Source organism: Pestalotiopsis fici (assembly GCF_000516985.1).
Source record: "Pestalotiopsis fici W106-1 unplaced genomic scaffold PFICI_Scf_10, whole genome shotgun sequence".
Taxonomy (NCBI): Eukaryota; Fungi; Ascomycota; class Sordariomycetes; order Amphisphaeriales; family Sporocadaceae; genus Pestalotiopsis; species Pestalotiopsis fici.
In genome coordinates, this window is record NW_006917100.1 from 1,989,486 (window position 1) to 2,012,368 (window position 22,883).

General features: G+C 51.9%; 10 protein-coding genes across 10 annotated transcripts; 4 read left to right on the forward strand and 6 right to left on the reverse strand.

Moving 5' to 3' along the window:
• Positions 1-202: 202 nt before the first annotated feature.
• Positions 203-1,262, reverse strand: PFICI_12839 (Pre-rRNA-processing protein ESF2; the record flags this gene model as incomplete). Its single annotated transcript, XM_007841420.1, has 3 exons — positions 203-483; positions 542-817; positions 872-1,262. The coding sequence occupies 3 exons, from the start codon at positions 1,260-1,262 to the stop codon at positions 203-205; spliced, it is 948 nt and encodes a 315-aa protein (XP_007839611.1).
• A 611-nt stretch (positions 1,263-1,873) lies between these two features.
• PFICI_12840 (uncharacterized protein) lies at positions 1,874-3,419 on the forward strand (the record flags this gene model as incomplete). The annotated part of the gene is made up of 3 exons (XM_007841421.1): positions 1,874-2,278; positions 2,338-3,222; positions 3,306-3,419. 3 exons carry the CDS (start codon positions 1,874-1,876, stop codon positions 3,417-3,419), a joined length of 1,404 nt encoding a protein of 467 aa, XP_007839612.1.
• A 1,054-nt stretch (positions 3,420-4,473) lies between these two features.
• PFICI_12841 (uncharacterized protein) lies at positions 4,474-6,345 on the forward strand (the record flags this gene model as incomplete). The annotated part of the gene is made up of 5 exons (XM_007841422.1): positions 4,474-4,811; positions 4,878-4,957; positions 5,025-5,250; positions 5,328-5,655; positions 5,740-6,345. 5 exons carry the CDS (start codon positions 4,474-4,476, stop codon positions 6,343-6,345), a joined length of 1,578 nt encoding a protein of 525 aa, XP_007839613.1.
• A 413-nt stretch (positions 6,346-6,758) lies between these two features.
• Positions 6,759-8,257, reverse strand: PFICI_12842 (uncharacterized protein; the record flags this gene model as incomplete). Its single annotated transcript, XM_007841423.1, has 2 exons — positions 6,759-7,821; positions 7,992-8,257. The coding sequence occupies 2 exons, from the start codon at positions 8,255-8,257 to the stop codon at positions 6,759-6,761; spliced, it is 1,329 nt and encodes a 442-aa protein (XP_007839614.1).
• A 1,142-nt stretch (positions 8,258-9,399) lies between these two features.
• PFICI_12843 (uncharacterized protein) lies at positions 9,400-11,054 on the reverse strand (the record flags this gene model as incomplete). Its single annotated transcript, XM_007841424.1, has 3 exons — positions 9,400-10,627; positions 10,684-10,833; positions 10,894-11,054. 3 exons carry the CDS (start codon positions 11,052-11,054, stop codon positions 9,400-9,402), a joined length of 1,539 nt encoding a protein of 512 aa, XP_007839615.1.
• A 2,021-nt stretch (positions 11,055-13,075) lies between these two features.
• Positions 13,076-14,731, forward strand: PFICI_12844 (uncharacterized protein; the record flags this gene model as incomplete). Its single annotated transcript, XM_007841425.1, has 2 exons — positions 13,076-13,222; positions 13,304-14,731. 2 exons carry the CDS (start codon positions 13,076-13,078, stop codon positions 14,729-14,731), a joined length of 1,575 nt encoding a protein of 524 aa, XP_007839616.1.
• Positions 14,732-14,821: 90 nt separating this feature from the next.
• Positions 14,822-15,952, reverse strand: PFICI_12845 (uncharacterized protein; the record flags this gene model as incomplete). The annotated part of the gene is made up of 1 exon (XM_007841426.1): positions 14,822-15,952. One exon carries the CDS (start codon positions 15,950-15,952, stop codon positions 14,822-14,824), a length of 1,131 nt encoding a protein of 376 aa, XP_007839617.1.
• Positions 15,953-17,004: 1,052 nt separating this feature from the next.
• Positions 17,005-18,768, forward strand: PFICI_12846 (uncharacterized protein; the record flags this gene model as incomplete). Its single annotated transcript, XM_007841427.1, has 3 exons — positions 17,005-17,156; positions 17,234-18,441; positions 18,494-18,768. The coding sequence occupies 3 exons, from the start codon at positions 17,005-17,007 to the stop codon at positions 18,766-18,768; spliced, it is 1,635 nt and encodes a 544-aa protein (XP_007839618.1).
• Positions 18,769-19,222: 454 nt separating this feature from the next.
• On the reverse strand, positions 19,223-20,719 carry PFICI_12847 (uncharacterized protein; the record flags this gene model as incomplete). Its single annotated transcript, XM_007841428.1, has 1 exon — positions 19,223-20,719. The coding sequence occupies one exon, from the start codon at positions 20,717-20,719 to the stop codon at positions 19,223-19,225; it is 1,497 nt and encodes a 498-aa protein (XP_007839619.1).
• A 647-nt stretch (positions 20,720-21,366) lies between these two features.
• PFICI_12848 (Histone acetyltransferase esa-1) lies at positions 21,367-22,860 on the reverse strand (the record flags this gene model as incomplete). The annotated part of the gene is made up of 1 exon (XM_007841429.1): positions 21,367-22,860. The coding sequence occupies one exon, from the start codon at positions 22,858-22,860 to the stop codon at positions 21,367-21,369; it is 1,494 nt and encodes a 497-aa protein (XP_007839620.1).
• Positions 22,861-22,883: the final 23 nt, after the last annotated feature.

A 22,883-nucleotide genomic window follows, 5' to 3' on the forward strand; every position in this document is an offset into this window, starting at 1 on the left:
AATTGCTTGGGCCGGATAGCGATGTCGAAGCAATAGCAGCACAAGTGGCGTTTGTAGTTGCCGGTATATTATTGCCGTAGATTCTTCGAAATAACTCATCATCCCCATCTCATAGCACGCTCTTTCATGGTGAACTTGTAATGCTCCGCAGCACACAATCTGTAGGCTTTTCCAAAGCTCAGCAGAGTGCGACATGCTGCACCTAGAACAACATGCTTGCAACACGTTTGGACCCTTCGGATAGCTTCTCGGATGCTGGCTTCTTGGCGACTGCTGATTGTTCAAAGGTTCGCCGGCTCTGCTGATCGACAGCATGACCCCCTCCCTCCCTCTGCTTCTTTTTCGACTGGATTCCGTTAAGCATCTTTGCCTTCTCCACATTCTGCACAAACTCCTTGTTCTCCTTAGTGGACTTGGAAATTTCGGCTCGCATTCTGTTGGACTTCTCAGCAGCTTCGGCAGATATCTGCTCTGTGAGATTGTCTAAGGCGCAGGGTTAGTTGCTGTTATGGCTGCCCAGAGGCACACAAGGGGAACATACGCCATTTGAAGCCTTTCAAGTAAGAAAGCGACCACAAGTCATCACGATAGAATGAACCCTTCTTTCCTCCAATGACCTGGCCTCTGAGAAGATCGACCGCTGCCTTGGCATCCTTCTTCTTGACAAATTCGACCCAGCCGTCCGTAAAGGACCGCTTCTTGTTACCTCCATTCTTTACACGTCTCGAGTGCTCTGCAGGGTCCTCGGGGGATAGAAAAATGCGGTTAATGGTTCCATATGGCTCTAGTAGAGATCGCAGCTTTTGTGGTTTCATGACTGGACACGGTCAGTTTGCGCCACAGCAACAGGGGCAAGATATAGTCGACTGACATGGGGGAACTCTAGAGATATATACAACGCCGGATTTTTTGATGGCGGCTTCGGTAGCAACGAGGTTCTTCTTGGTCAAGGGCTTCGAAATGCCAGGTAGCTCGTCGAGCTTTTGCTTCTTGCGACTTGATAATGCGCTTTCTTCTTCCTCTTCTTCCTCTGGCTCAGTCTTTTGGCTGTTCCTTTTCGGCTTGCGCTCGGACTCTTCCTCGTCCGACTCTTCGTCTCCAATGCTCGCCGCATCATTCTCGTCATCGCTTGAGGCATCGTCGTCATCTATGCGCCTCCTCTTGGTGCTGCCCTTGCGGACTTCCTCCTCGGACTCGTAGCCGCGAACATCGTCATCGCTGTCCTCGGCGTCGAGGAAATTGTTGCGCTTTTCTGCCGGCATGTCTGCGATTGATCGGGTGCGAATGAGCGACTATGCTTTGACAACAGCTGCCAGTTGTTCGTCAGTGCCTTCAATGTTGCGGCGGCGCAAGCACTGAAACCCTTCAAAGAATTGAAAGTCTTGACAATCAGCCATGAAAGATAAATTTTAGTGGAGCAAAGACTAGCGCATCTACGCTAAGGCTCTCGGCATTTTTGCATTGCAGCCAGTGACCAACGGGGTTTGGGTAAGGATTATTTTTATGCTCTTATCAGCAGTTTTATCGAGTTTCCGAGCTCGGCGGGGTAATTGGTACAATTCAGGGTAGGCGAATGGGCAAGTCCTGACTCGACAGCACTGGAGCTGCCCCAGTTGCCCCTCCATATACTTGATGCCAAAACGTAAGCCCTGTAATCAGACGTCACTGCGCTTGACTCGCCTCTTGGGGACAGACATTTTGATTGCTCAAGTGATAGGCAATTTATTAAATTATTCATGATATACATACATCTGAGTCGATAACATTTTGCCAACGATAAATACATCGTCCAGTTGATCCCCTCGTCAAAACCTAAATCAGCTCAAACTTACCTCCGCTACCAACCTTTTTTTCGACAGCAACTTTTCCAAACATGTCTGCCGAGGTCATCACCACCATCTCTCCAACTACCAATGAGGGCATCATTACCCGCAACGGTGTGAGCTCGACCGAGCTTGAGCAATTGCCAGAGACGTCGACTGAGGCCTTCCGCACATGGAGCAAGACCTCCCTGGTCGACCGTCAGATTATCGTCAAGAAGGCACTGAAGGTGCTGGGCGACCGGCAAGATGAGCTTGCCAATGAGATTACCCACCAGATGGGACGTCCCATCCGCTACACGGGCGTCGAGGTTGCTACTGCCGTGAAGCGTGGCGAATACCTCGTCAAGATTAGCGAAGAGACCCTCAAGGACACTCCTGGTGAGGCAGAGAAGGGCTTCAAGAGGTTCATCCGTAAGGTCCCTGTTGGCCCGGTGCTCATCATCTTTCCCTGGAACGTAAGTCGCTCGGAGATGAAACACAATGCATGACCGCCAGTCACTCATGAATTTCTCAGTACCCATACCTGACTCTTGTCAACTCGCTCGTGCCGGCTTTGCTCGCAGGAAACACAGTTATCCTTAAGCCCTCACCGCAAACGCCTACTATTGCCGAGCAAGTCACCAAGGCTTTCACCGAGGCTGGTCTACCGGCTGGTGTGCTACAGTACTTCCACTGCGGATCGCCAGTTATCATGGAATCCATCATCCGCAACCCTCAGATTGCCTTGATTTGCTTCACAGGATCGGTCCCCGGTGGCCTGGGTGTGCAAAAGGCGGCTTCGGATCGCATTGTCAACGTCGGTCTGGAACTCGGTGGCAAGGACCCTGCTTATGTCAGAGGCGATGTCGACATTGCCTGGGCAGCTGAGGAGATTGTGGACGGAGCAATCTTCAACTCCGGCCAGAGCTGTTGCGCCATTGAGCGTGTTTATGTGGACGAGACCATTCATGATGATTTCGTCAAGGCTGTTCAAAAGGTTCTTGAGGGCTACAAGGTCGGTGACCCCATGGACAAGGAAACCCAGATTGGACCTGTTGTCTCGAAGCGATCCAAGGAGGCCATTGAGGCCCAGATCAAGGATGCCGTGGCCAAGGGTGCCAAGGACGAGACACCCGACAATGCAACATTCAAGAACATGCCTGAGAAGGGCAACTTTGTGAAGCCTACCTTGCTCACAGACGTCAACCACACCATGGACGTCATGACGGAAGAGACTTTTGGTCCAGTTATTGCCGTCCAGAAGGTGAAGACAGACTCCGAAGCCATTGCCCTGATGAACTCGAGCGAATTTGGTCTTACTGCCAGCATATGGACAAAGGACACCAACAAGGCCTACGAACTTGTCCAGGATGTTGAGGCAGGAACAGTCTTTGTCAACCGTGCCGACTTTCCCAGCCCCGTAAGTCATTTCTCTTCAACATTGAACGTTATGCTTGTTTGTTCAAAAACACATTACCTTTCCAATACTGACTGTGCATGTAGGACTTGGCCTGGACGGGATGGAAGAACTCTGGCAAGGGCCAGACTTTGAGCAAATTTGGTTTTGACCAATTCTCCAAGCTGAAGAGCTTCCACCTCAAGGACTACCCGAAATAATAGATTCGACGACCTAGAATCAATACAATAAAACAACTGTCTCAAGGCTGTCGGTCGAACACCGTACTCTGTGCCAAAGTCCATTTGAGCTGAAATCGAAACAATATGGTGAATAAGGGTCCATGATATTGATGATGAATATCAGGAAGATTGAACTGTTGAGCTATTCCTAGCAACTCTTGACGACCAATTTTGCATGGACCAGCCCGGCAATGATGTTTGTCACCATCATCACCTGGTGCACAAAATGAACATGTCAATTCCCAATACGCAAATGGCTTAGTGGTTAAATTGAACACATTTATAAGAGGTCTAGCTGAATCGAATGCTTCGTGATGCATACAAAAGTTTGTCTTGTGATTCTGCTCTGGGAGGTGAACAATACTGTGACTTGGCATGTCTGTATTGAGGTAGGTTCACATAGATTGATGAGTTTGCCGTATGCCCTCGGCTTCTATACTACAAGTTTCTATAGTCAGAGCTTGGCCAGCTTCGGCAGATCTCTCCAGACCTGAATCCCGCAAAGAACAAGACCCTGGGCACTCTTGCCTAACCGTCAGCTGAAAGCGTTCCCAAGCGAGTCCAAGCCCCGCGATACCAAAGCTGACCAACCATGCTAGTCAGCGATTGCCGAAGGCTTGATTGGCTTTCTCCAGGTTTGGGGGGAATGGGGTAGTAATGGGGGAAATGGGGAAACCCTGTCTAGTTCTTGGTCTGGCCAAGGGGGTCTATCATGTTACAAACGTTGTTGCAACCATCATAACCTCTGCAAACTGCATTAGCCGAGGGCATAGGGTCCCGGTAAGTGATCACGGTTATGGCAGATGCCCCTGCCCAGACTCTCTGTGTTGCATTGCATATGCCTACATAATCAGACGTGGGCGCGCGTCATTCTCAACGCTCAGAATTGGTAGACGAGAAGAATATATTGCACAACCATCCTTTTATTGCTCATTTGGGACGATTGCACACACGTAGCCTATGCCGTAAATCTGTCTTTTCGCAGATATCGCCACTGTTCAGGAGCCGTCCCCTCTGGCCAAACGAAAACACCATGTCGTCGTCAGACAATGGTCTTAGTGAAGCCGAGAAGGGAGTTCCAGCGTCCAATACCATTTATCCGACTGAGACCAGCAGAGAGCGCGAGCTTCACGAATTCAAGGATACCGAAGGTTACGATGTCAATGTAGAAGACGGCGGACGAGGCGGCAGCATCAAGCTTGCCAAAGACGGCCACACCAGGCTGATTCCACAGCCGAGCGACGATCCCAATGATCCCCTCAACTGGTCCTCGCGCAAGAAGAATCTATGCCTGTTTATCGTGGCGGCCACTGCGCTGCTGCCGGATTACGGTTCGGCCACGGGCGCCGTGACTCTTTTGCCTCAGGCAGTGTGCGTGACAACCCACGAGAAACAGTTGCTCAAGTGCCAGTGAACTGACAAACATGCCTACATCAGTCAATGGAACATGACCGAAGATGAGGTCAATCATTCGCAAGCCGGCAACGTCTTTATGCTTGGCGCTGGAGGAATAGCCAGTAAGCCGAAGCCGAGTTGGATGCAAGTCTTTTTCTAGCAGAGATTCGACTGACAAGATGAAATTAGCCGTCATGCTGAGTGCTTACTTTGGTCGTCTACCTGTCATGTTCTACTTTCTCATTGTCGCCTTGGCCACGGCAATCTGGTGCGCTGCTGCCACCACCTTTGACTCGTTCATGGGCGCCCGCATTCTCAATGGATTCTTTTCCACGTGTGCGCAGGCGGCTGGCATGATGTTTATCCAAGACATGTTCTTCTTTCATGAGAGAGCTCGAAAGATCAACATTTGGGCGTGAGTTGTTCTTGCAAAACCATGGATGTCCCCGAGAATTGGAGAAGGACTGTAGAGCTGACGATATATTACATCAGATCGTTCTTCGTCATCAGCCCCTACATCGGACCCCTGTTTGCCGCATTCATGGTCGCCACCAAGCCGTGGCCGACACCTTTCTGGGTGTACGTTGCCGAGACTGGTCTCTGCTTGATTCTCACCATCTTGTTCTTGGAAGAGACATTCTACGATCGAAGAATACCACAGGCGGAGCAGCCTCCCAGGGGCAGCCGACCATCCCGCCTTTTGGGTGTTGCACAGTTCCGATCAAGACATCTCAGAAACAGCTTTGGGCAGGCATGCATGCGCATCGTCCATGTAATTCTGAAGCCTACAGTCATTATTTCAAACTTTTACTATCTAATGGTAAGCACATGATGCAGATTGTGGGGGGCAATTAAACAAACATTTATGAAAATGTGCATGAAGCTAATAGCGTACTGTTGCTAGACATTTGCCTGGGTCGTCGGCATCAACACGACCCTGTCCATCTTCCTCGGCCCCGTCTACGGCTTTGGGCTCAACCAGATTGGCTTCTTCTACTTTACCCCCGTCATCGCCGTCATCCTCGGCGAGGTGGCGGGCCACTACCTGCACGACGTGCTCGCCAACGCCTACATCCGCCGGCACGGGGGCCGCTTCGAGCCCGAGGCCCGGCTGCACGCCATTGGGCTGGCCCTGCCCTTTCTCGTCGTCGGCCTCGTGGTCCTCGGCCAGGCCCTGCAGAACCAGTGGCACTACATGGTCGCCTCGGTGGCCTGGGGCCTGTACGTCTTTGGCATCATGATTACTACTGTTGCCATTTCCTCGTACAACCTCGACAGCTACCCCGAGGCCTCGGGCGAGGTCTCGGCCTGGCTCAACAACTCGCGCACCCTGGGCGGCTTCATCATTAGCTACTTTCAGGTCACTTGGGCCAATGCCCAGGGCACCAAGATTAGCTTTGGTGTGCAGGCGGCTATTTGTGCGGGAGCTTATTTGCTGGTGCTCCTATTGCTCTGGAAGGGCAAGCAGCTGAGACTCTGGGCTGGTCCGCTGCACTTTGCGACTTCCTAGACTGAGACTTTTGTCTAGATGATGAAAATGACGGGTTTCCATGGTATGATACGGCATGATATACATCAAGACTTTACAGATTAGACTTGGTTGGCCACGAGATATAGGGCGGCTGAGATTATCGACTAGCATTTTTCTGTACTTACTCATCCACGAATAAGCTATCGCTAGAACAAAAGTTGATTGATGAAATAGCCAGTTGCTGATATAATCATAAGTGTAGTCCTACTAGGACAAGTCTCCGCTCCCATTAATGGACTGTCGACAAATAGCAATCATTGCTCAGTCATGATACATCCAGTGGGGATATTGCATTGACACAAATTATCGGCCCGCTATATGGCCTTGGGGCACGTATTTATTGGTATATATAATTTGCTCACCAGCCAAGCAGCAAACCCATGACCAGATAATCACAGCCATCCCTCGTACTCCTTGAGCCCTTCGACCCTAACACCTTCCAGCTCGCCCTTGACATTCAGCAGTCGGACGTTTTCGTTGTGCTGCTTGCTCCAGCCCTTGAGGTAGTCCTTGAGCCTCTGCTCCGTCGCCGCGTCGTCGTTCATGAGCAGTGTCACGGCATCGAAGCCGCCGGCACCGGGCACGACGCCATTGTATACGCCCTCGACCTCCTTGAGGGCGTCGAGCAGCGCCGTCTGGCTCTCGGGCTCAATGGGCACGTCGCTCTTGGCGCCCATGGCCCGAATGAGCTCGCGGATCTGCTCGACGGCGGGGACAATGTCCTCCTTTTTGCCGGCGGCCAGGATCTCACCTAGTGCTACATTTCTCGTCTGCAGCGTGTCCATGAGGGTCTTGGCCTCGGCCGGGTCCTTTTCTTTCCAAGCCAAGACCTTCTTGACCATGCCGACGGTCTGGCTGCCGCAGTCAACGTCGCACATGCGCAGGGCCACGCCGGGCGGCAGGGCTACACCTTCCTTGCTGATCTCATAGTCCCAGTCGGCGCTGGAGACGAGGTTGTCCAGGGCCGGGGCAAATCCGGGGCTTCCCGGCGCGGGCAGACCCGAGAGCAGTGATGGGCTGAAGCGGCGGTACCGGCAGCTGCCGTAGACGGCGGCAGCAATATCGAATCCGGAGCCGACCTTGCCCTGAGCGGCGCAGTGGGCGGCCTGAGCCAGGTTGTGCAGGACCCGCTTGCCCTCGTCGCTCGCAACGTCAAACAGCGACTTGGGCAGGTAGTGGGTCAGCAGTGCGGCGGTCAGCGAGGTTACGATGGCGGCCGACGACCCCAGGCCTGTCTTGTTGGCGTCCTTGAGGGGCGTGGGGAACTTTGCAAAGCGGCCCGTGGCGTGGGCCGTGCCGTTCATGGAGTCTGGCTGGGAATAGTAGTCATTGTCTGCCAGGACTGTGAGGTGCACTGGTGCCAGGCTGACATTTGGCCCGGCCACGGTGGATATGTAGGTCAAGACATAGCTGAGGGTAGTCTCGACAAAGGGATTGGCGTTTATTTTTGAGCCGCTGTCCCACGTGTCAGAGAAGAAGGTTCAAGTATTTATAGGTGAGCCGTCTCGGAGAGGTATATCATGCAGGGCACGTTCGTTGTGTGAGTAGTAGCTTGAACATCCCCAAGAGATGCAGCAGCAGCCAGCTCAAGAAAGAATAGATGATGCACGTGGCTAAGGACTTACACTTGAAATTGAGTGACGAGGGTGCCGCCTTGCTCGGGTGTCAGATGGTAGCCGTACCGCCACTGGGACTCGGGAAACTGAGGACTGGTGACGACAATCTCCTGAATCTGCACGCCCTGGCTTGTTTCAATGTCCTTTGCAATGGCGTTGATGCGGGCACTAAGACCGAAGACCAGCGCCGTGTACTTCTGGTCCAGCACCAGGTAACCGCCGGCCAAGAAGACCTTTCCTGGCGCGGAGACGGCGGTTGGGGTCTTGCCGGGCATTATTCTAAATATGTTTGTGTATTTCTTTTTTGGGGTTGATGATCGACTGGATATAAGTAGGTACCGTCTGTATTTTTTTGATGTGTAAGCGTGGGAAACAAAGGGTCTTGTTGGAAATCCCCCGAAACCCCCCGCGTGTCGGAATTCAGGAGGTGAGATTCTGCTTGGTAAATTTGCTGTTGCTGATGGTATTTATGAGCGTGCGATTGTTCAAGGAATTCAACGAGTTCCTCGAGACTAATTCTGAATTGCCACAAATCGGCAGATGGAAAATAACTCGAGAAAACGTTGATTACGTCTTTTAGATCGCCAGAAACAAGATGTGTAACAAACGAAAAGCCCAATCAACGCCCGAAGGGAACGACGAGATGAATGGTTGGTGAGCCTTATTAACATTAGCTTCTCCTGGCTCTCGACGAAGATTCGGGCCGCATAAAAGTTGCGGGGGCAGGCAAAAGCCGCTGAATGGGTTGGATTGGACCCAAAAAAAACCCCCCGCGATGTGGAGTCCTTTTTATAAGTAAGCCCCGACTCCCGAGTATTAAGTAGTATCACAGCTGAGCTTTCAATGGGATTTCCAGCTAGCAAAGCCTCGGGGTTACGGGCAATGGAGAGTGATACATACAATTCATGCATAAGTAGTAGTAGCAGTAGTGTGGGATTGACATTGATGCCCGGTGAATTCCTTAGCTAATGTATCTAGGTCGTCTCGCAGGATTTTTCGCATCCTAATGACTGCATGATGACGAGAGGCGACTTGCAATCAACCGTTCACTGGGTCACATTTGGTGGTCGAGGCCATTCATTTCTCGACTCTAGACTTTGCAGGAGCCAATGGGTGTCATTTCTTCGTGTCTGTCCTCTATCCTCTAGGTTACCAGCCCTTTCTTGAATGTCTGACAGCATTATGTAACCCGAGGTTCCAGACCTTTGGTGGCTTGACAGCAATAGTATCAATGCAGTGACGCTTACGGGCCTTGGCATTAGAGTAGCCATTTATTTAGCCCCCAGCATATCAGTTGCATGTTAAACTTTGTTTCATTCTGAGTAAGCGACCGAATGGTGGCGGTTTCAAGTCTTTCTCATCTACTGCGGGTATCTATTTACTCGTCCTTGAGATCCCCAAGATCATGCTGTCCGTTCTAACAAGTGTATTTCAACTCGAACGTGACCGATGGGATGCCCTCAAAGCCCGTTGGCACGGCGTATGAAATGTTGTAAATGTAGTGGTCGCGCAGCTGAGTACCGTACGTCACATTCTGAGCTTCCAGACCCGGCGCAGATACATTGACCGAAAGACAGGGCAGATTCTCCAATCCCGTAATTCGGTTCTTGGGATCCCGGAAAAACTGAGGAGGGATGCCAGACAGAGCAAAGGTGAAGATGTCGGTGCCTTCTTGGGTTGTGTTTGGGTAAGATACCTTCAGATAACCCTCGCCAACTTCAGAGGTAATTGTCGAAGCGCTTGGGTACAATGAAAAGAAGCCATTGTATGGGTACGGCGTATGCTTGGGATTCGAAGCCCAGTGCACAATAGCCGGCACGAACTGGTTGCCTCGGTTCACCGTCTCGGCCACCGTCTGCCCTCCAATCATGAGCCCGGCACTGAGCCACGAAGAAGCCACGCGGTACTGTTGCGTCTCGAGATCCTCATAGATGGTCTTGTTGACGGAGCGACTGCCTTCCCACCAACCCTTGGCCTTCAAAGCAGAGGCTGTCTCGTCGTCAATGCAGTCGGCGACAGTCTCCATAATCATGGACAGGGAAGCCCCCTGCGCAACATCATATAGTAGATCTGCTTCGCCCAGAGGTGGCTGCGGTCCAAACTCGCGGCCGAACATGCCCCACCAGAACAGTGAGAGGATGGCCGAGTGCTCAGTTGCATCGCGAGTATAGGCACGGTCGTATGGGCCCACGACGTTTCCGAGGAACGGGTTGAAGTGAACGGCTACGTCCTTCCACAACTCCGTCATGATGTACTTGGAGCTGTTGGTCATGGGGGCATCCTTGGGACCGTACGCGGCGTTTGCGCCCAGAGCCCACAGGTCCATTCCGTAGTAGTTGGGCGCGTTGTACTCGGACAGAACATTTTGTCCGTCGCGCTCGAATAATTCAAGCAGCTCGGTGCCTTGTTGCGCGGCAAAGTCAATGAAAGTAGAATTGTCCAGGCGCGCGCCGATCCAACCCACGGTAAGGACTCTCATAAGACCTGGATTCGAGTAGCCAAGAATGAGGTTGTCGCCCTCGGGATAGGAACCATTCCTGCGCATCGCTCCCACGGCATTGGCCGCGAGTGACGTTTCAATGCGCGAGATCAAGTCATCACTCAGCAGATGGGAGAATTCTTCAACAACTTGTACCAAAGTAGTGCTGGAGTGGCAGTTAGTAATCGTGGGGCCCCCCTTTGGCATCGACCTCAAACGTACCCTACAAATTCTCTCCAGTTGGGGTCATAAGTATCATATATCTCCGGAGGGTAGAGATCACTGTCCGGTGTAGGATATGGCGCGTCTGGAGACAGCCTGTATGTTCCATACCATGCCGAGTCATAGCTCTCCGTCATCTGTGTGGATAGTCTATCATATACGTCAATCTGATGAACAACAAACAAGGCATAAGGACTGGAATCAACTTACACGCCCTCAATACTGGCTATCGCGTTCGCTACATCATCGCCCTGGGCTCTGTAGAGAAGTCCGGGAATATACCACGCCGTGAACCTGGTCGACCAGGGGCCATTGTCTTGATACCAGATGAAATTGTAATAGTCATCATATCTGGAATCTTGTACTTGCATCGAGTAGTCAAAGAGACTCTGAGCAGCTATAGTGCAAGCAAGAGTGTGTCAGACCTTTTGTTTCCTGGCAAGCAGCGCAAATGCGAGTCCCAACTCACCTGGTGACAGTCCCGAGCTGGACTCATTATAGTAACCGTGGACTGCTGCAACCGAACTGCACAGCGTCCACACTGCCGCTAGCCTACTATAAAGTGCCATGACCAATAGTTGAGTGACCACTTGCGTTTCACGGATTCACAGACGACGAGGGAGGCAGAGTCAAAAGGCCCAAGGCAAAAAGCGGAAGCGGAAAGGACCGGCCATTTTAAGTATTATGCCATTGGCGCAGGTTACATTCTGGACCTTGTTTACATCGTCATTTCTTCTGCAACCTGTACATAGCCGATCTTTAGCTGGCTTGTCCCTCCCCCCCAAGCTGAAGGAGACAGAGAGATTCGGCCTTGTCCCCGATGAACTACTGCTACTATGTTCGGAATGCTACAATGTACCCCGCCAATTGTACATCCAGGGCAGGCAAGGGCATGCAAAACTGGGATCATAGACTCCAAGTGGCCGGGGGGTTGGGAGAGGAGATAGCCATTGGGCGGCGTTTTGGTACCAAGTGACTACTATAATGAATTAAAAGCGAAAATCCACCTGGGAAAAAAGAAACTGTGGAACCCCAACTTGAACGAAGCCAGTGCACAAGCTATTGGGTGAGCTATCAGTAAGATTGACGGAAAAATGCACCTTGAATTGTTATTTTAGTATGATGGAGTCCTCCGCCACCTCGGGGTATCTCGAAAGATATGTTTGTCGGAGCTGCTCCCGACGGCGCTCTTATGGGCGTGCACTTGCAATTGGGACTAGGCAATAGGAAGCCGATGAAAGAGGTAAGTCGGTCGTCATTCAGGGGGATAAAGAGAATCCTCACTTTAAATTTGTATTGTCAGTTTTTACCGCGACCGTGGTTGGGATTTGTCTATTCTTTTGCATCCGCACTGAAGAGTATAGAGACCTGCTGTCGCGTTCCTATGCTTGGTGCTGAATGAGGTTGCCAAGTTTCTTGGGGGGGAGATCACTGCATCTTGTCTACGGAAATGACCAGGCCATGCCCTGGAACCAAGCTGACACTAGCTGGGAGTCATTTTGCGGGGAAGTTGAGCCTGTTTGCCATGTCGGATTTGTATAGTACATAGTACGCAGTTGTTTTCCGCCAAACTCCACCTACACGCGATAACCTCAGATAGGGCAAGTCCATACTTTGTAGACCCAGAGGACTTCCGTGTGGCATCGCATTGACAATCATTCCATGCCACAAATAAGTGCTTTTCCAGCTGATGAAGCGATTACTTAATTGACGTCTTGATCATAGTACGGACCCGTGATTTACCAGACCGCAATAGCGTGCGAGTCCAGTGACAACCCCAAAACCCTTGTCTCCTCGGTACCGCGATCCCCGTCGAGCCGCCTTGGCACTTCCGAAGGACCCTTGCCGGCACCGTGGAACTATGTTGGGCATGGCGGCTGGCGCTCTTCACTCATACGGGCTGGCTCGAACCATTTCGAAAGAAACCGACCGGGGACGGTGCCATGATGCGTCTTATCATGGCTGGATCTAGTTACTTGCTCCGCTCCAATTGTAATGTTACAAATGGCTGACAGCACTAACACCCCGAAGTCGCAATACTGTCCATCACTTTGAGTGATCGAGCATCAAGCTTGAGATACGGGATATCTCTCAGCTCTTCTATCCATAAGATAAGACAGGGTGCCACTATCTAGGCCGACACGTTACCAACGGCATGGGTCTCTCATCAACCTTCTATCGCTAATCTTCCCTAAAAGAGTCTTTAATGGTGGTCAAGGATCTATTCTACTTGAAAACCCTCATCCAAAGCGTTTGCACCGACGGCATTCCTGCTGATAGGGCCGGAAACTCATAGTTCTCTTCTCCATATTGCTGGCGATCACTGATTTCCAAAGCAATTTGGATTGTGCGCTCAAGGCTCGAGGCTCAGAGAGAACCCATATTCGTCAACATGGCTGAAGGCATCCCCATCAACGTGGACGCCGCGGTACAGCGGGGCTCGCTGTCATGGCTTCGCAATCGTGGCATTGTCAAGTTGAACTGTATACTGGTGCTTTCTCTGATATCATCCTATGCCACTGGATTCGATGGATCTATGGTAAGTCCAGGCAACCAGTTACCCTTGAGAAACGTCTGGACTTTTTTTTTTTTTTTTCCAGATCGCTGAGACGGCTTGTAGATGAATGGTCTCCAATCACTGGATACTTGGAACGCTGAATTCGGAAACCCTGGCGCAAGCGATCTGGCGCTCTTGAACGCCATCCAGAATGTTGGCCAGCTAGTCGGCATGCCCTTTTGCGCCTGGATCTGTGACACCTGGGGCCGTAAGCCCGCCCTGCTCGGAAGCGCCTTTGTTCTCATCATTGGCGTGGCTCTTCAAACAGCCGCCCAAAATACTGGCATGTTCATCGCCGGCCGTGGAATCATTGGTCTAGGACTCGTTCTGAACATTACTGCTGCCCCATTGCTGATCATGGAGCTGGCCTACCCAAGCCAGCGCGCACCCTTGGTCTCCATTTACAACAGTCTGTGGGGTCTCGGTGCCCTCGTCGCGGCCTGGACAACCTACGGAACCTTCAGAATCGAGAGCAACTGGGCTTGGAGAATCCCTTCCATCCTCCAAGCCCTATCCAGTGTGTTGCAATTGGCCCTGTGCTTTTTTGTGGAGGAATCGCCGCGATGGCTCATCTCCAAAGAACGAGATGCTGAAGCTGAGCATTTGGTGGTCAAGTACCACGCCAACGGAAACGCTTCAGATCCCATGATCCCGCTCGAGATGGAGGAGATTCGGACGGCGCTACGCCTCGAAAACGAAGCCAACAGGACAACGTCCTATCTGACCTTTTTCTCTACTCCAGGCAATCGTCGTCGCTTCTTCATCATTCTGGCGGTTGGTTTCTTCAGCCAGTGGAGCGGAAATGGGCTGATCTCCTACTATTTGACTCTGATCCTCAACAGTATTGGATACACCTCTCAAAGCACTCAGACCTTGATCAACGCACTCATGACGCTGTGGTCCATGCTTTGGGGCCTAGGATTCTCCTTCTTTGTCAACCGCTTCCGAAGACGAACTCTGTTCCTGGCTTCGACCATTGGCTGTCTCATGGTCTACATCGTCTGGACCGCGCTCGAGGCCAGATATGAAATGTCCACGGACTTGAACGAGGATGGGACTGGTGGCCCGTCTGGCATGGCTCAAGGCGTCGTGGCCATGATTTTCCTATACCAAGCCATCTTTGCCATGGGCTGGGGCGCATTGCAGGTGACATACGTTGTTGAGATTCTGCCATTCAACCTTCGCGCTAGGGGCCTGGTACTGTACAACTTCTTTGTGGCGCTGGCGCTCATCTTCAACCAATATGCAAACCCAATTGGTGTCACGAACAGCGGATGGAAATTCTACATTACCTACGACGTTTGGCTGTTTGTTGAAGTCATTGTTGTCTACTTCCTGTTCGTAGAGACGGGCAAGTTGAGCTTGGAGGAGACGGCAGCTGTTCTTGATGGAAAGGATGCGGAAGAGAAGTTGCAGGAAGAGGTTTTGAGGAATACTGAAAAGACTCTCGGCTTGACTCGAGTCGATACTGTCCCTGAATCCAATGCTTGAGGAAGGAATGGTGGGGAATAGACCAATGAAGTACCCGTCTATCAATATAATTCATTAAGTGGGTATAGATTCTTTCTATCATGCGCATGTTTATGCAGTTGGCCTGAGGACAATATTGTCAATCAGCCTTACTGAGGGGCCACCGCTGTGACCGAGATCCTCTCCTGGTTGCGGTGACTCGACCGGCAGCATCTTGACTGCTCCACTCAGAATACCGCCCTTGGTCGAGTCGACTTCTGTCAGCTCCACCATTGTGTCCGGATCGGACAAGGCAATGTAGTCGACCTCGTACTTGACCCTTTGTTCCGGAGCCAGTGCCATTTGCTCGTTGAGGATATCTGTCGTAACCTTGCTGGCAGCGCCCAGTATCGACTCTCGGTCTCGCTTTCCGTTTGCGTACTCCTTTTCTGCTGCCCTGAGAGCGCGGTTCAGCACAGTTGCTACCTTTCTCCTTCTCTCGCCGAGGTATACGTTTCGGGAGCTGAGCGCAAGGCCATCGGCCTCTCTTTCCGTCGCTTCAATCTGCACATCAATTGGCATCATGAAGTCCTTGACCATCTTACGGATCACCACCGTTTGCTGCACATCCTTCTGGCCAAAGTACACCTTTTCGGGCTGTACAATGTTGAAGAGTTTCATGCAGACGGTGGCGACGCCACGGAAGAAGGTCGGTCTGCTTGCACCCTCGAGAACCTCACCCACGGGCGTGAGTGTCACAAATGAGCCCTTGGAGTCAATCTCCTGGCCCGGAAAGCCGGAGGGGTACATATCGGCGGTGGTCGGCGCAAAGACGGCGCTGATCCGGCCGAGATTGCCGCCGTCGTCGGCGAGCTCACGATCCAGCTCGGCCAGAATCCGGCAGTCGCTGTCCCAAGTCACGGGATAGCTCGCCAGGTCTTCCTTGACACCAAATTGCGCTGGGTTGACGTATATGGAGACCACCACATGGTGGGTTTCCCGGGCGGCGGCGCGGATCAGCGCCAGATGCCCGCGGTGCAGGGCGCCCATGGTCGGCACGAGCGAGACGAGTCGGTGGTCGAGCAGGTGCGGGCGGCGCCATGCCCGGACGGAGTCGACGCTGCGGAGGATCCGAATCGATGACGAGGGGATCTTCTCCCGGGGCGCTCGGCGTGTCGACGAAGCCATGCCGCGGAAGGTGAAGGGCACGGTGGAGTGGACGGCACGCGAGCCGGTCGCTCGTGGGATTGCGCGAGCAAACATGGCCGAAGCAGTGTTTGGAAGGAAGTTTAATGGTATGATAGTAATGTTCAAGATTCAAGGGGGTAATTTAAGGCCACAGAGAGCCATTGTGCTGACTCAATGGTGAAAATTGAGGCAGCTGTGATGGTTTCTTCGGCGGAGATCTGGGGCCAGTGGAGAGTCGCAAGTATCTCGAGGCTTTTTTCAATGATGCTGGATGCTGGAAGCGTAGTTGCACGGGCCAAATATTACCATATGAAAATGGTCGATCACATGCAAACGTGAATCAAAGACAACATTTGACGAAGCTTGTATCGTTGAATAAATAACCATTTCGAACCTTTATTCTATATATTTGGACGTCAGTCACATTTATTCAATCATGACTGATGAACAAGCCTAAATACAAAAATACATGGTGTATGTACATCGTCCCAGCAAAGATCGGTGACCGACTCTTGCTTGCCCTTGGGTACTTCCGAGACTTCCTTTCATGCTTCTCTAAAGTCCTCGATTCGATCTTCTGTGAAAAAGGTGGTAGAGATAATATTTTATTGTGAGATTAGTGTGATATCCTATGTTCATCTCCAAGTCCATGATTTATTATCGCATTTACATGGTATCCAACCAGGCAGGGACCTTTCAATAGTAACGTATCATGGAGCTTGTGCCAATTGGTGATGAGCTACTATGACAGCTTCCGACGGAGACTGTCGCATTCACAGTGTCGCGCAACGGCAGGCGGGTCCTAGGTCCGCTGTAAGAAGCCCGCAACCCGGCCGCGTGCCCCAAAACGACACCTGCAGCAACCCCTGCTAGAGACCTGGACCCCTGACCTAAAGCTCTCGTGGGTCTTTCCCAGCGAAGCATTAGGTCATACCTGGCCATCCACAACGGCAGGTGGGCGGGCAGTAGCAGCGGACGGGTTGCAACCATTGAAACAAACCTCACTGCCGCGACAGTTAACTGTGTCCTCTGTTTCCTATTATTTACTTGACCTCCTTTTCCATCATCATCAATGCTCGACTTGTGAGACACGGGGCGTCTTTGCTCTTTTCCCTCAATCCTCCAACATGGCGCAATTGCTCGGCCCAGCAGTTCTGGGCTTGCTGATGCTGGATCCAGTCAACGCCCAGCGATATGGCTCTGAGCAACAGCCCATCAACGACGGATTCCAGTATGCTGAAGCTTGTCCAGACTATACACAGTACTCGATGTACCCTCAGTATGTTTTCCTCTGCCCAGAAGATGATCAGCAAAATGCCTAAGGGAAACCTGGAGCTGATTCTATTATTATTGCAGTCGGCCGTATAGCGCAGGACCTCTAGAGCTCCCATTCCAGCGACCTGCCCCCCAATGCCGCACCTTTCACTCGGATGCGATTGAAAAGGTCATTGAGGAAGTGACGTCGCGAATGATTGACCCAGATCTGGCGCGCCTCTTCGAAAATGCATTCCCATCTACCACAGACACTACTGTCAAGTTCCATACGGACGGGACTGCCACGGCTGCGAAATCCAAGAGCAAAAAGAGCGATGCAGGTGATAACAAGTGGGAGGGTCCTCATTCATTCATAATCACGGGCGACATCATTGCCGAATGGCTGCGGGACTCTACGAATCAGCTCACCCCTTACTTGCCACTGGCAAAAAAGGATCCTGCGATATTTCAGCTGTTCTTGGGAGCTGTCAACACCCAGTCCGAATATGTGATAGAATCGCCTTACTGTAATGCCTTCCAGCCCCCGCCAATCAGCGGTTTGCCCGTTAGCCAAAACGGCCAAAACGATATTGTCCATCCGGCTTATGACCCATCCGCCGTATTCGAATGCAAGTATGAGCTGGACTCTCTTGCACATTTCCTAGCTTTGGGCAACAATTTCTACGAGCATACAGGGTCGACGGATCACTTGAATGGAAGATGGTTCTTGGCCCTGCAGACAGTACTTAATGTTCTCGACCAACAGTCGCAGCCAACCTTTGACCCTGTTTCGGGCCGCTACTGGAGGAACGACTACACTTTCCAACGTCAAACGGACACGGGAACTGAGACGCTAAACCTGCGCGGCGTTGGAAATCCTCTGAATTACGGCACCGGTCTTGTAAGATCCGCCTTCAGACCAAGCGATGATGCTACTATTCTTGGATTCTTCATACCAGCAAATGCACAAATGGCTACAGAGTTGAAGAGAACAGCTGCCATGCTGAAGAAGGCTGGTAAGGACAAGATTGCCGAGGAAGTGAGCACGTGGAGTGAGACGATCACAAAGGGCATCTGGGAACACGGCGTGGTCCCACACAAGAAGTTTGGAAATGTATTTGCTTACGAGGTTGACGGGTACGGTTCATCCATTCTCATGGACGATGCCAACTACCCTTCGCTCCTGGCGCTGCCCCTGATGGGATTCGTTAGCAAAGACGACGAAACCTACAAGAACACGCGAAAGATGCTCCTTGCCAAGGAGTCTAATCCATATTATCTGACCGGCAAGGGCTTTCATGGTATTGGAGGTATGTCAATTTTCCCATTCTTTGCTCGGGGCTCTCTTCTAACGTTGTATAGGACCACATATTGGGCTCCAAAATGCTTGGCCAATGAGTTTATTGGTACAAGCTCAAACATCAGATAATGACACGGAGATTACCGAGTGTATTGACTTTGTCCTCAAATCGAGCAGACTTGGTCTGGTCCACGAAAGTGTGGATGTCAACAGTGTTATATCCTATACAAGAAGTTGGTTCGCGTGGGCCAATGGTGTATTTGCTACTACTATTCTGGATATTGCGAAGAGGAAGCCACACTTGATCTTCAAGGACGCCTCACCGTATGAGATATGAACTAAAGGCGACGTGGCAAAAGATCACTACATTCCTACTCTAGAAGCAACGAATGTTCAGGCAAAGCACGAGTCCATGCTAGGCACGAATGTTGAGCAATAAATCAATTAAATTGGCAAGTCTGCCGCCTTTTGAAAAGTTCAAGAACAATGTTACATATACATTTTAGCAAATCTCGTCAATAACCAAAGCCCAAAGGCTAAGCTGGACCAACTCGAGGGTAAATGAAGCCTCCGCTCAACTCGAATCAAGATCATTGAATATATCGATCGTGTCACATTTCCACAAATCCTATATAACGAAAGGTCTACACCAGTTTTCTCAAGCAGAGCTGTCTGTTACATGGACATCATCTTACGTTTCCCTGGGCTTTGCTGCAATGGACTGTCGCTGTGTTGTTCACGGCGAATGTGATTTTCTTTTTATTTACAGACTCTAATACAATTTGGCTGGGTTACTTGAACTGATCCGCATCGTCGTTTTCATCACTTGGTGCCTTTCTTTTACTAGCCGCGTGTTCACCACCTTTTTGTATGGCATCAACCACTTTCGCAAGTCTTTCCACACCCTCAACCAGATCCTCTTCGTCCTCCCATGCAAAACACAGTCGGATGTCCTTGTCTAGCCGGACGGCGTCCTCGTCGCCCTGCACCTCAAAAAGGGCGCCGGCGCCAATCGCCAGATTCTCCTCTCGGCAGCGATCACTGATCAATTTTGTACTGGGTCCCCCAGGAAAGTGTATCCAGATAAAGTAGCCGCCAAAAATGTGCTCTCGCTCCCCATCGCCGCCCTCGAGACTGTTGGCCCGCACTTCGGCGCCCAGGGGGACGAGGAACCGCCGCACCGCATCCATGATGAGGGCATGCCGTCGCTGGTAGGCCGGCTTGAGGTTCTCCTCGATATGCCGGGCCAAGCCCCCGCTGCCCAGTAGCGCCGACAGCACGGCGGCAGAGAACTGGCTCGGGGCGCCGCCCGACTTTGTCGAGCCCGTCTGCGCAACGCCCAGGGCGAAATCGGGCGTCGCGTCGACCCAGCCCGTCCGCATGCCCGGCCCGACGAGCTTGGAGAAGCTCCCGTTGCTCACGGCGTGGCCAAAGTGCTGCCCGACGGGGTCGTGCCGGCTGCGCCCGAGCTGCGTGTCAATGTCCACCAGCCGCGGCAGCACCGACGTCGTGAGCCGCGAGGGATGCTCGGCGGTGTGGAGTTCCGGGGAGAGGTTCGTCGCCGGGATCAGCGGCCACTGCAGCATGTCATATACGTCGTCGCAGATCACCAGGGCATCCCACTCGCGGGCCAGCTCGACGAGGCCGCGCCGCCGCGCCAGACTCATGGTCTTGCCCGAGGGGTTGGAGAAGGAGGGGACGCAGTAAAATATGTGACGGTAAATCTTGCGGTAGGGTTTGGGGTCCTTGTACCGCGGACCCGAGGTTCCGTCCCGGCCATAGCTATCGGCCTCGAGCTTGGCAATTTCCCGGCCAAGGAACTCGAGGTCGATGCCCTCGTTATCCTCGGGCACGGCGTGCAGCCGGCCGTTGAACCCAGAGTCCCGGAAGATGGGGCAGGCGAGAAAGTAGCACGGCGCAACCATCCACACGGCCTGCGTGTAGCTCGGGTCCGTGTAGCTCTGTAGGATACAGGCCACGCTCTGCGATGCACCACCGGTGACGGCGATCCGGTCGGCGGTCTCGTCTGTGCCATAGAATTCCGAGAGCCACCCCGCCAATTGCTCCCTCAGCGGCTGGAACCCCGGGTCTGGTCCATATTGGAGGGCCGGGACCGATATGCTGGGGTCAGAAAGGACGGACGCCGAGGCGGATTGGAGGGCAGCAGCTGGCAAAAGTGAGGGTGCAGGCCAGCCACGAAGGAGATTTATGGGCTTCAACGCAGAATTGGAATTGTCCAGATGCGATGCATTGGCGGGCGGCCTACTTACCGGCTGAGCGGTCGCCATATTGCGCTTTTGTACTATCGATACTATCGATGACGGCAGCCGAAGGCGTGAGAATGAATTGAATAGTGCAGGAGGGGTCTTGGTGTTTTTCAAGTATTTGTTCATTGACTAGCCGTGAGTCCTGTGACTAATAATGGTATACTCTCTATCAGTCTTCTCGTCAGTTACCCAGTCAGGTATCTCCTTGGGTGTTCCGATATCGTTCATGTGATGATGCTTGAATAAGAGGGGTCCTATCGAGCGAGTGGAGAAGAGCCATGTCCGGGCAGTAGACATCCAGAGTTCGCTAGTTAGAATGTCACCCATTTGTGGCTTAAACTCAAAAACATGACAGCCAAAAAGATAATGTAATCATGTTACGAAATTGATATTTTCGCTGGGGGTATCTATTCATTCCTAACGTGCCATCAAGCCAAAAACAGAAACGCCAAACGGTCTTTTCTTGCTCCATACCACTGAGAGCTCCATTTGTTGTTGCATTCATCGTGAGACCATCCGTCATCCCGATCCCCCCTGACAAGATCACGCAATGGATAATTGACACCAAATGATTTGGGCCGGCATTTGTTTGCTTTTCTTGATTTGTTTTCCTTGGTTTGCTCATTTTTCTTGTTCCCTTTGCGTTTCCTAATCTTTCTTCGTGGTGTCTACCAACCCCAAGTCCTGTTGGCAGCTGTGAAAATGGGAGGCTTCCACTGAATGCGCTCCGAGTCAATCAAATGTTTTTGCTTGAGTTTCGACTTTTCTCTCTGCTCTATCAGCCTTTGCGGAATGACCAGCTTGTGTTCTCCCTTGTGGTACACCTGCATCTTCAATGCCTGCAATGTATGCTCCACGTCCTGATGAGTCATGGACAACGATTGGGAGATAGATTCGATGCTGACTTTCTCGTCACGTTCATTGCTGTCCATCAGCAAGTCCAATATATTCTCGGACCAGTACTGCCGATAACTCAGGAGACCCAAATCCGAAAGCGGCTTTTCAGGAGAGCCTTGCCTCCCTTCAATCTTTGACAATTCGTAAGAAAATTGGATAAGCAGTCGTCCAAATCCCTTTCTCTGGTACTGTGGCAGAGTCAAGATACATGCAACATTATAACCATCTGCACATTCTTTCTCTTTGGAGAAGTAACCGACGAGATGATGCCCTTTCTCAGACTTCTGCGTCATTACGTAGAATAAGAATGGGTCCACATCATAGTATAGAGTCTTGTGGTCAAGAAACATCTTGGAAAGCAAGCACAGGTTTCGGCACCACGTCCGTTGTCGCCTTCCGTCGATTTCAAAAAAGGAAACATAGTCGTCGCGATATATTTCGTTTCCCGGGGGGTGCTGTAGTGTGCACTTTGCTCTGTGCCGGTGGAAGGACTTTTGGTCGCCATAGTACAGGAGACAGAACTCGCAGATGAAGATGACATCTTCCTGCGTGAAGGACTCTGGGTACGGCGAAAAGTACCAGGGGAAGAGATCGTAGCGGCCGAATTGTACTTTGGAAATATTCCGTATTCTGGCAAGCTCGGTCGGGTTTTGAGTCATAGATCCACCCGTCCTAAGCTTTTCTATTTCGGCCTCACGACTGAACTCTTCTTCTTCCTTCTTGATGCCAGGGGTAGCAACGTCGTCATCTACATCCATGTCATCGCCGCCGGCTGCAGGTGTCTCGCCAGCCTTGACCTCGATATCTCTAGGCGTCGACGGCGCTTTTGACGTGCGCATTGAGTCGGCAAAGTCGGGATGGGGGGTGACGGCTTCGGAGGCGACACTCTGCTCCCTCTTGCCTGGTCGCTTTTGCGCCTTCTTGGAGACGGCATTTTTCTTGGTTCCCCCAGAGGGAGCTTTCTTGTTCTTTCCATCCTTTGGCTTGTCCTTGTCGGGGTTCGGCCACTCGACGTCCTGCTCGAAATCTATTCGCTTGACAGGAACCCATTCGTCGAGTCGCTTGTTGAAGTTGTCAAAGTTGCAGTAGAACTGACGCCCGCTTTTCGTGTCCTTGATGCTCAAAATCTCGGCGCGGCGCGCTTGTCCGCCCTTCTCGACCCAGGCAATGCAGCCCACTCGAATTGAATCGGGCGTTGCTTTGCTCTTTTGTCGCGGTCCATCGGACCCGACCTGAGCGTCGCCGTTCAGAGTCCCGGGACTCATGATGAGACCGTCGTTGATGCAAT